The sequence below is a fragment of the Myxocyprinus asiaticus genome, chromosome 8 (assembly GCF_019703515.2).
Source record: "Myxocyprinus asiaticus isolate MX2 ecotype Aquarium Trade chromosome 8, UBuf_Myxa_2, whole genome shotgun sequence".
NCBI lineage: Eukaryota > Metazoa > Chordata > Actinopteri > Cypriniformes > Catostomidae > Myxocyprinus > Myxocyprinus asiaticus.
The window spans coordinates 53,137,927-53,150,327 of NC_059351.1; the positions used below are offsets into that span (position 1 = coordinate 53,137,927).

The window sequence follows — 12,401 nt, forward strand, 5'->3', positions numbered from 1 at the left end:
TTCCTCAACAGTTTTTCTGAAGTTTGACTGTCAGCTGCTGTCCATGGTGCTGAATCCACAGCTGTGTGTTAAAGTGACAGGACAGTATTTCTCAATCTGCTCCCACAGCTTCAGTGCATATTTAACATGATATAATTCAGATCATTGAGTCTCTAATAATGAACTGATGAGCAGGTCCAGACAGAACCTGCAGATTTTTTTTTCTTCTTCACATTTTCAGTGCAATTTCTGAAGGAAAATCTGCAGAATTGTACTGAAGGGATTTTAGCATATTGAAATGTCTGAATGGAGATGAGAGTACTACACTCTTGTTGGAAGCTGAAAGAATCCTCGAATTAGCCAAAATATTTAGTAAACAAATATTCAAATGGTGGTGAATGTACAGATTCTGTCTGGGCCTGCTGGTGAGTTGAATCATGTGAAAGCAGCAGTACAGACAAACACTGTGGTAAGAGAACTCATTTTCAACATGACTGTCATCTTTAATACATGAGATGAGGCTACAAAACTGAAAGAAAACTTTGAAAACATACACAGTGCCAGTAAAATGCGCTCTGCCAGATGAAATCTGTTAGTAAACAATAATGCGGCTCTAGTGTGCTTTTAGAGGAAAATTATAAGACGTAACAAGTTATTTTAGGATGCGTTTCATTCAGAAGTGATCAACTCTTATGCCCTATTCCCTCTGAAGACTTTACCATCCACTGTGAGAGCTTTGGAGGGCTAAAAGGTGCGGGATAAAAAATACATAAATAAATAAATGTTTTATTGGAAAGTCTATTTGAAGCGAACGTACACATTACTATCATGATTGTTCTCCCTTCAAAGTGCCCTTCAGAGGGTGATTCATCCCGTTTGGAACGCAGGGATAATACCTTTTCATACACTGGAAAAATGGAGTGGAAATGCAAAAACACTTAAGCTGCTTGAGCTAAGTGCTGCTCATATTCATCTTAAAATGAAAACAAGAGATTTTGTGAAGAGTCTGGGTAATCAAACAGGATAACTGAACTAGGAATCTTCTTGTGAAGGCTTTTACCCACATTTCACATCAATAATCTGACCTGCTTACAGAACAGCTGGGATCAGTATTACCTGATCAATCACAACAGCTAGAGGTCGCTGTTTCTCTGTGATGAATACTGAGTGAATGGTGATGGTGGGAGGAAATCTGATCATTACTTATAAAGAGCTGAATAAAGAGGAAGTAACTAAAGTAGACAGATGTAGAGACAGAGAGATACACACAGAGAACATTCAGCATAAAGAAGACAAACATCCTGTGAGGAGAATCAGAGCTGCTGTGAAGCTGAACTCAACTCACAATGAAGATCTTCATCATCTTCACATTCTACCTCATCTCAGGTCAATACACTTCTCCTTTAGTTCTACTGCAATTGTGATTTATTTATTTATTTTTTTCAATCTGTTAATACAGTAATTAATAACATTTCATGGCCAAATTTGAGTGATTTTAAAATACGTACTGTAGGTCTGGAAATATACTGTAACTGGGGACAAACTACTGCATTTCCTTATGTTTCCAAAAACAGTTTCAATCTGATTGACAGGTTCAGTGAGGTGCTTTGATGTAACTGGATATTCTGGAGGAAGTCTTCTTGTTGATTCTAGGAGTCGTTGCTCAAATAACTATCAGAGTCTCCAAAAGCAATCTCAGGGCAGATGGAATATCCTCATAGATAAGTACAAACAGGATCAGTGGATTAATAAAGGAAGATTCACTCTGTATTGCAACAAAAATGGAAACCTCATGATCTTCATCAGAGAACTGAACACAACAGATGCTGGAAGATACCGAATTGGGCCTTCGAGCTTAGATTTTATTAAAATGGATTTGAATGTGAAAGTTGGTGAGTCATTTTGATATTAGAAATACATGAGACAGAAAATACAGTTTACAATTAGGTTCTATTTTTTAACATTAGTGAGTGTACAATATATCATAAACTAACAATGAACAATATATTTATAAATCTTTGTTAATGTTATAAAAAATACAATTGTTCATTGTTGGTTCACGTTCATTCATAGTGTATTAACTAATGTTAAAAAATACATTTCATGTTCATTTTTCAAATGTGTCAATATATGTTGAAATGAACATTAACCAATATTAATAAATAATATAAAAGTAATTTTCATTGTTAGTTCGTGTTAATGAATGTTTTTAACTGATGTTAATTAATGGAAACTTACTGTAAAGTGTTACTGAGGATTTTAAATAACATTTAATTAATAATCTTCTAAAGTGCTGTTTAGCCCAACAACGACCTTACCTCCATTAAATACAGGTGCATCTCAATAAATTAGAATGTCGTGGAAAAGTTCATTTATTTCAGTAATTCAACTCAAATTGTGAAACTCGTGTATTAAATAAATTCAATGCACACAGACTGAAGTAGTTTAAGTCTTTGGTTCTTTTAATTGTGATGATTTTGGCTCACATTTAACAAAAACCCACCAATTCACTGTCTCAAAAAATTAGAATACATCATAAGACCAATAAAAAAAACATTTTTAGTGAATTGTTGGCCTTCTGGAAAGTATGTTCATTTACTGTATATGTACTCAATACTTGGTAGGGGCTCCTTTTGATTTAATTACTGCCTCAATTCGGCGTGGCATGGAGGTGATCAGTTTGTGGCACTGCTGAGGTGGTATGGAAGCCCAGGTTTCTTTAACAGTGGCCTTCAGCTCATCTGCATTTTTTGGTCTCTTGTTTCTCATTTTCCTCTTGACAATACCCCATACATTCTCTATGGGGTTCAGGTCTGGTGAGTTTACTGGCCAGTCAAGCACACCAACACCATGGTCATTTAACCAACTTTTGGTGCTTTTGGCAGTGTGGGCAGGTGCCAAATCCTGCTGGAAAATGAAATCAGCATCTTTAAAAAGCTGGTCAGCAGAAGGAAGCATGAAGTGCTCCATAATTTCTTGGTAAACGGGTGCAGTGACTTTGGTTTTCAAAAAACACAATGGACCAACACCAGCAGATGACATTGCACCCCAAATCATCACAGACTGTGGAAACTTAACACTGGACTTCAAGCAACTTGGGCTATGAGCTTCTCCACCCTTCCTCCAGACTCTAGGACCTTGGTTTCCAAATGAAATACAAAACTTGCTCTCATCTGAAAAGAGGACTTTGGAACACTGGGCAACAGTCCAGTTCTTCTTCTCCTTAGCCCAGGTAAGATGCCTCTGACGTTGTCTGTGGTTCAGGAGTGGCTTAACAAGAGGAATACGACAACTGTAGCCAAATTCCTTGACATGTCTGTGTGTGGTGGCTCTTGATGCCTTGACCCCAGCCTCAGTCCATTCCTTGTGAAGTTCACCCAAATTCTTGAATCGATTTTGCTTGACAATCATTAGGCTGCGGTTCTCTCGGTTGGTTGTGCATCTTTTTCTTCCACACTTTTTCCTTCCACTCAACTTTCTGTTAACATGCTTGGATACAACACTCTGTGAACAGCCAGCTTCTTTGGCAATGAATGTTTGTGGCTTACCCTCCTTGTGAAGGGTGTCAGTGATTGTCTTCTGGACAACTGTCAGATCAGCAGTCTTCCCCATGATTGTGTAGCCTAGTGAACCAAACTGAGAGACCATTTTGAAGGCTCAGGAAACCTTTGCAGGTGTTTTGAGTTGATTAGCTGATTGGCATGTCACCATATTCAAATTTTTTGAGATAGTGAATTGGTGGGTTTTTGTTAAATGTGAGCCAAAATCATCACAATTAAAAGAACCAAAGACTTAAACTACTTCAGTCTGTGTGCACTGAATTTATTTAATACACGAGTTTCACAATTTGAGTTGAATTACTGAAATAAATGAACTTTTTCACAACATTCTAATTTATTGAGATGCACCTGTAAAAGATGTCTCACTCACGTTATATGAATGACATTTTCTTGTATGTGAATGGTAGATTCATGTTGTGATGGTTCAAAGAGACTGGAGATGAAAAATGGAAGAACCGCCATATTCAAATGTGAATATTCTGAAAGTAATGTTAACAATGCCAAGACTGTATATAAAGGAAATAAATCATTTGATGAGGTGGTCTACACCACTGACAAACGGAAGAGGAAAGGAAGATTCAGTATTTCTGATGACAGAGATAAACATTTCTTCAGTGTGACAATTACTGCTGTGACACCAGATGATGGAGGAGTTTATTTATGTGGAGTTCAGATCAACAGAGACTCGTACAGTTACTCCATTATTACTACAACTGTTCATCTACACATTATGTGTGAGTACATAAACTCTTAATCAAATCCAGTACATACCATGAAATTTTCTAGATTTCATATTTAATGAAGAAACTTAATTAATCAGAGATATTGAGAAGCATCATCTATTTGTGATTGACAGATCTGTTAGGTTCAAACAGAACGCCTTCATTGTTTGTACAGGAAGAAGAACCTCCTAAGAACACTGAAGTCGAGATGGAGGTGAAAGAGAGTGAGGAATTTAAAAACATATTTAAATAAAATAATTAAAAAGAAAAATATAGTTTTATGTAATGTAGAACTGATTCTACACAAACATAGAAACACAGTAAAACATCATGATACAGTATATGTGTAATGTGTCTGTTACTGTGTTTTTAGTGCCTCCAGTATTTGGTCATGAAGGAGAATCTGTTGAGATCATCTGTCCTTATGATCCGATCTATAAATCAAAGTCAAAGTATCTCTGTAAGGGGAAGTGCTCCACTAGAGATAGAAATCCTCTCATTGAGACTGTGACAGACCAGAATGAGACCAAGACTGACAGATTGACTCTGAATGATGACATCACAGCAAGTGTCTTTACTGTGACCATCACTGGACTGACAGCAGAGGATGCTGGGAAATACTGCTGTGCAATGACATTAGAAAGAGACGTGAATTATCTTTACACTCATCTGATCATTATCAGGAAACAAGGTGAGGGACATGAACAACTCAATATGAATATTACATGTGCCTGAACTGTGTGGAGTGAAATTGTTGTTCTTTTCAGAGCTGATCTTGAATCAGATTGAAGGAGACGACATCTCAATCAAGTGCAAACATCATGATGAACATCAGAAATTCTTCTGTAAAGGACATCAAGCCTCAATGTGTGTAAAGGATGGAGTTTCATTGGAGAGAATCAGAGATGATGGATTCTCTTTAAGTGATGAAGCATCTACTGGAGTCTTTACTGTAAACATCACTGATCTGAGACAAGAGGATTCTGGGATATACTGGTGTGGATCTGATGTCATCACTAAAGTCATTCTGAACATCAGAAGAGGTGAGATGATTTCACTTCATTTATTTAAGTTGTAATGCATTTGGGACTGATTTAAATATTGTGTTAAAACAAACTACCAATAATTCAATTATTGAAAGCTTTTACAGAGAATAATGATGTAAATTTCATCTAAAATACAGTTTTTCACATGGTTTGATGGTGTATCAAGTCTTAGACTTTCTCTTGGCTGCAAAGTTTCCACTGGAGGTGTTTTGTGTGTTTTCATGATGATCAGAACCGTTTTCACACCAGCTCAAAACCACAGAAAGCAGTAGATGTTTCAGGGTCTAAGATTAGTTCAGCTGTGAAGATTTAATGACTCTACAGGAAACCACCAGTATGATCAAGAGTGAACAGAGAGAGAGAGAAAGAAAGATGGAAGAAGCAGAATAAAGGTTGTGTGCAGTTCTACAAAAAATAAGTTTTATTGAAAGTCATTTACCTGCAGAGTAATTCAGCTTCAACAAATAAAATCATTTGGATCACTCAATGGAGACTTAAAAGAAATTAAGACTTTCTGTAAAGTTACATTGAAATTATGTGTATTGTGAAAAGTATTATACAAATAAAAGTGACTTGACTTAATAAAGTGAAGCATGAAGATTCTCTCAGTAGCGATTGAGTGAGTTTCATTAAGGAGATTTTCTGTCACCACACAAAACTCAAACACAAATTACAGATCATAAAGCATTACTGAAAACATGCAGGTTCAATTGAATCTAATTTGATTTATAGAAATGTAAAAACATTTTTTGATCGACAGATTATCCATGTGCGCTTTGGCATTTTCCCTCTCCATAACAAAAACAGTAAAAAAAAGAAAGAAAAGAAAAAAATAGCCCCACAAATATTTGCAGCTGTTGTCAAATTGCTACAAATTATACACCATTTTAGTTTTGAATATTTACTGAAAACATTTATGTAAACTAAGTGTCGGACTTGTAAGTCCTTCGAATAATTCTGTAAATATTATTTTATTTAAATGTGTATGTATATCTGAGATAGTTCCATAATTTTTCCAGATTTCTCCATGATCATCATCATTTGTGTGTGTGTGATTCTGCTGCTGATTGGAGGATTCACTCTGATTGTTTGTAAATTAACACACAACAAGAGACAAGGTGACACACACACATAAACACACTTCATTTATTCTGATCTTATTCATTTACAGAAGTGTTCATCTGTGTTCTTCATTCTTCCATCTTAAACGGAGTTAAATGAAGGTTCAGGAGGAGTTCTCTCATTTAATCTGCCTGTCAATCAATCAGTCTAACAGACCATATAAACCACTGATGACTTCACCATTTCCATTCTCACTCTTTTAATAGATCATTCCCTGTAGTTATCTTAATTCATTAAGTAATCCCACAAGAGGATACTGTAAATTAGAGCTCGAGTTGAGTCTCATCCTCAAATGTCATATTTTACCCCCTTGACCATTCAAAGTTTAAACAGTTTGAGCAGCTGAACTCATGATACAGTATAAAAATCTCACTCACTTCATGTTGTGTTGACTTTTCAAGAGCTTCTTCAGTTATAAAGTTTCATGTTCATCTACTTTCTCTTACTGATGTCTTGATTTTGCTTTGTGTTCATCAGAAACCTCCTCAACATCAGACAAGAGAAAGAAAGATACGAATACAACGGTGAGTTACAATGTGTGTTTGAAAGTTGTATCTTTTTTAAATACATCTCTGCAGTATCATACCAGTAAACTGTCTATTTCAGTCATCCTGTGCAGACAGCAGACGTGATTCTCTCTCAGATCCTTCATCAACTCCTCTTTACTCTACTGTACAGTTTCCCTCAAACTCCTCTGATGGGCTCCTGTATGCTGCTGTCAGTTTCCACAAACATGAAGATTCTCTCACTGATGATACAGTCACATTCAGGAAAGATATTTACTCTGATTATACATCTGTGAATCACCGCACGAGACTGAACTAATTTAAATGTTCCACCCGTTCTGTTTGGCAGGATCTAAAATAAACAGACTTGTGTTGTTGTTTGTTGAGTTTAATTTGGTATCCATTCTTTCATCACAAGTGTGGCACTTCAAAAATGAACTTATAGCATTTAACCTAGACTTGAAAATGTATAAAGGTTATTTGTTACCATGGCGACAGTGCACTGAAGAGTTACAACATGAAATGCTTCTACTTGTGGTTTTCTTCCACTCGTATATGTATTCTGTAGAAGATCATAGAAACCAAACAAGACCTTTGTCACTTCAGTCAGGCGTGATAAACAGGAAATGGTTTCTTTGCTAAGAATGGACTTACAATAGAAGTTTCCACTCAACACAAGATGCATTTTATTGACCATATGAAAACTACAAATATTATAATTGACTTGCATAATTATTTTCATTATTATTATTATTATTGTTATTAGTTTATTTCACTGCAATTATTATTGCATAATTCTATTTAAAAAGTAGTTTTCTTCTTTAACTTTTTGTTTCTTTATACAACTATCTGTTTATTCGGGTTTTTATTATGAAGTTTTTGTAAAAAATAAAAATAAAAATATATATACATTTATTTTGAATGCAATCTGAGTAATGAATAATTCATTATAATTCATATTTTTATTCTGAGTTGTGATATCACTGCAGTTGTAGTATTCATTTATAATTAAATACATAATTCACCAGATGAACTTGCGTAAATATTTGTATTGTTATTTGTGTGTGAATCCTGATACCAGAAGACTGACCACATTAACTTTTCTTTATAGAGCTATCTTAAAATAATCTCATCAAAATAATCTTATCGACTACTGTATAACGGACAGTTTATACAGAATGAATAAATTGCGGTGCTTCGGAATACTTTGGACGTTAACATGTAAATCACACAATATGTATCGAATCTTGACGATGTGCTATCGTAACACGTAATGTATGGTGATTGCAACATTGCATGTCATACGTGAACTGCTATTGCCACAGAACCTATTTGACTTTTAAAACATTCATTTTCACAATTACTGAAATATACCATCAGCAAGGAGGATTTTTTTTAATTTATTTTATTGTCATTGTGTTGAATGGAATATGAGGATCCAAATCCTCAATCTAAAAGGGTGTAATTGTTTTAATGAGAGGCGGTTTGTCACTGAAAATTTGGTTATAATAGACTATTATTCTACTACGAGTGATACAATGACCTACAGAGTTTTCCATAAATATTCAACTGAACTAAATAAAGAAATGTATGAATAAAGAAATCAAATCTACTCGTCATTGGGATGACAACTATTTTTAATGTAACAATGGAAAACCGTTTCGTGGTCCGTACATTTTCACATCTCTTCTCTGAGAATTCTCAGATCACTTTTCATCATACACTCTAATCCAGGCGTACTCAATTGGCGGACTCCGGTCTGGATCCGGACCAAGGGACAATTAAATCCGGACCGAGCTCTGAAGCTTTGTGCTAGTTATCTGACACCTGGCTAAGTGATTATGTAAGAGAAATATTTCTCTCTAGAGCGGGAATAAAGCACGTTCAACGCTATAGTTCAGCGTTCAGTATACTGTATGTATTCTCTCTCCCCGCTATAGACATGAGGCGCCGCACCGCTACAGATACTGGCATCTATCACTTAAACACACTGCAGAAAACAAAAATGAAGTAAAGTGAAATTATCTTCATCTGTCTGATATGTGATTTCAGCCGGTTCAGCTAAGCCAGATTTGTGTCAGGACAAGTGAACGTGCTTCATTAATCAGCATGTTACGAGCCTTTCATAAAAAATAAAAAAAATTAAAATTAAAAAATATATTTTTGTTCTAATTAAGCAGAGATGTCATCATGGCAAGGAAAGCCTATTTATCCTTAAATTAATCAAACAGATATTTAATGATTCACTGTTATGTAAATTGTTTGTTTGTTGTTAGCAGATTCTCACTTTAAGGTAAATATAAAAATGGTCCATTCAGGCTTTTAAATTTTTAGACATTTTCTCTCAGGGGACACCCCTAAACCCAAAGGCCTCCTATGTCCCACACATATAGATTCTGAATGTAAAAATATTTCAACAAAACTGGACTGCTGTCATTCAGCTTCAAAACAAACTGTTGATCTTTTAATATTCACATCCAAGTGCCCTCGACTGATGAAGTCTTGATGAAATATTTGAATCTTTTGGTAGATTTGAATCTCTCAGACCCCACTAGCTGTCTCTGGGCCCCCAATGTCCTCATCAGTTTTTTTTTTTTTTTTTTTTTTTACAAAGTACTATTGCTGTCAACATGGCAAGTTATAAAAACTATTAAAAAAAGATACATAATTTCCTAGCCATATAACTACTGACACCATGTAAGCTACATACACTATATTGCCAAAAGTATTCGCTCATCTGCCTTTAGACGCATATGAACTTAAGTGACATCCCATTCTTAATCCATAGGGTTTAATATGATATCGGCCCACCCTTTGCAGCTATAACAGCTTCAACTCTTCTGGGAATGCTTTCCACAAGGTTTAGGAGTGTGTTTATGGGAATTTTTGACCATTCTTCCAGAAGCGCATTTGTGAGGTCAGACACTGATGTTGGACGAGAAGGCCTGGCTCGCAATCTTCGCTCTAATTCATCCCAAAGGTGCTCTATCGGGTTGAGGTCAGGACTCTGTGCAGGCCAGTCAAGTTCTTCCACACCAAACTCGCTCATCCATGTCTTTATGGACCTTGCTTTGTGCACTGGTGCGCAGTCATGTTGGAACAGGAAGGGGCCATCCCCAAACTGTTCCCACAAAGTTGGGAGCATGGAATTGTTCAAAATCTCTTGGTATGCTGAAGCATTCAGAGTTCCTTTCACTGGAACTAAGGGGCCAAGCCCAGCTCCTGAAAAACAACCCCACACCATAATCCCCCTCTACCAAACTTCACAGTTGGCACAATGCAGTCAGACAAGCACCGTTCTCCTGGCAACCACCAAACCCAGACTCGTCCATCAGATTGCCAGATGGAGAAGCGTGATTCGTCACTCCAGAGAACGTGTCTCCACTGCTCTAGAGTCCAGTGGCGGCGTGCTTTACACCACTGCATCCGACGCTTTGCATTGCACTTGGTGATGTATGGCTTGGATGCAGCTGCTCGGCCATGGAAACTCATTCCATGACGCACTGTTCTTGAGCTAATCTGAAGGCCACATGAACTTTGGAGGTCTGTAGCGATTGACTCTGCAGAAAGTTGGCGACCTCTGCGCACTATGCGCCTCAGCATCCGCTGACCATTTTACGTGGCCTACCACTTCGTGGCTGAGTTGCTGTCTTTCCCAATCGCTTCCACTTTGTTATAATACCACTGACAGTTGACTGTGGAATATTTAGTAGCGAGGAAATTTCACGACTGGACTTGTTGCACAGGTGGCATCCTATCACAGTACCACGCTGGAATTCATTGAGCTCCTGAGAGCGGCCCATTCTTTCACAAATGTTTGTAGAAGCAGTCTGCATGCCTAGGTTCTTCATTTTATACACCTGTGGCCATGGAAGTGATTGGAGCACCTGAATTCAATTATTTGGATGGGTGAGCGAATACTTTTGGCAATATAGTGTACATTTGCTGGGAAGGAAATGTAGAGACCAGATCTCTTGGGACTTTAATTGAGTACCCCTGTTCTAAACACACAGTCATTTATTTGATTTTGAATTCAGTCTTCTGACTCCACCTACAGGGAAAATGAGTTCATGTCTGATTCATTTTCCAGATTAATTTTCAATCTAACCTTGAGAAATAGAGAGTTCATACAGTAGATAGTCGATGTTTGTGTTGGCAGCTTCTGTTTATCTGTATTCAATATGGATTTACACTTTCTATAAGTATGAAATAAAAGAATGAATCAGGAGAAATGAGTTGAAACATTGACCTCCACCGGTCCTCTTAAATTCCTCCTTATTTAGATTTGAAAAGACTCAATGTAAGTAAATAAACAACTTCCATCTTATTACATTTTGTGCTGTTAAACTTTCCTCAACAGTTTTTCTGAAGTTTGACTGTCAGCTGCTGTCCATGGTGCTGAATCCACAGCTGTGTGTTAAAGTGACAGGACAGTATTTCTCAATCTGCTCCCACAGCTTCAGTGCATATTTAACATGATATAATTCAGATCATTGAGTCTCTAATAATGAACTGATGAGTTGAATCATGTGTGTTAGGTTAGAGAGAGTGCAGTGCTGTGGGTCTCCAGCAGCAGTACTGACAAACACAATCGTAAGATGAATCATTTTCACAACAACATAAGTGCCATCTTTAATATATGAGACAAGGCTACAAAACTTCCAGAACGTACAAACTCCAAGGAAAATGTGTGCTTAGAAAACAGTGCACAGCAGTTCAATTGTGCTACAATATTGTGCCCCCTAGTGGACACTGATTATAATACAACTGAAGGGATTTCATATGTAAAACACATTTTATTTGTTAATATCACAGACTAAAAACAGTTCCAGGAATCAAAGCGAAAATGAATGTATTTTTTTTTTTTTTTTAAACCAAAGCCCAAAGAGTTTATCACAGTACATATATGGAACTACACCACATAATATTTCCTGAAAAAATGAAACGTGCTTTGATCCTGAAGGAAACTGCTGCATCACACATTTCTTTTTGTCTGTTGTGGATGAAGCATTCTGTGAATGAAGACCTTTTTAACAAAGATGTGTAATTACTACATATACATGCATGGCTTATAAATACAAGGAAATTCTTTTTAAAACACATTTCTCAGTTGTTTCCAAGTCTTCACTGAATTATTGGTAGATATCGTTCATTAATACAGATTTGATGCCGCCGGGTTTTGACTGAGAAGCAGATCTGTAATTAAAATTGTACTTAACTGTGAATTAACTGTTTGCTTGTTATGATTTATATACTGATGAATTCACCACACAGGAAAAAAAAATCTTTTTCTCACTTATTTTGGGCTTGTTTTTCCAGACCAGGTCGCTTGTTTCTCTTGTGAGATCTGGCAACACTGCAATTGGTATTTCACCCACCCCTTAAGTGCAGAGTACTCTCATTTAAAAAAATAACTTTATTAACTTTTCTTTGTTCTTACCGGTTACCATTTGGAAAGGAGATTGA

At 36.5% G+C, this 12,401-nt stretch overlaps 1 protein-coding gene across 1 annotated transcript in view; it reads left to right on the forward strand.

Moving 5' to 3' along the window:
• Positions 1 to 1,227: 1,227 nt before the first annotated feature.
• LOC127444813 (polymeric immunoglobulin receptor-like) overlaps positions 1,228 to 12,401 on the forward strand; it is a 41,345-nt gene continuing 30,171 nt past the window's right edge. The window contains exons 1-6 of the mRNA XM_051704354.1: positions 1,228 to 1,365; positions 1,572 to 1,871; positions 3,947 to 4,273; positions 4,396 to 4,485; positions 4,635 to 4,952; positions 5,029 to 5,304. Of these exons, the coding sequence (XP_051560314.1) occupies positions 1,326 to 1,365; positions 1,572 to 1,871; positions 3,947 to 4,273; positions 4,396 to 4,485; positions 4,635 to 4,952; positions 5,029 to 5,304 (1,351 nt within the window). The 5' untranslated portion in view covers positions 1,228 to 1,325. The remainder of the gene's footprint in view (positions 1,366 to 1,571; positions 1,872 to 3,946; positions 4,274 to 4,395; positions 4,486 to 4,634; positions 4,953 to 5,028; positions 5,305 to 12,401) is intronic.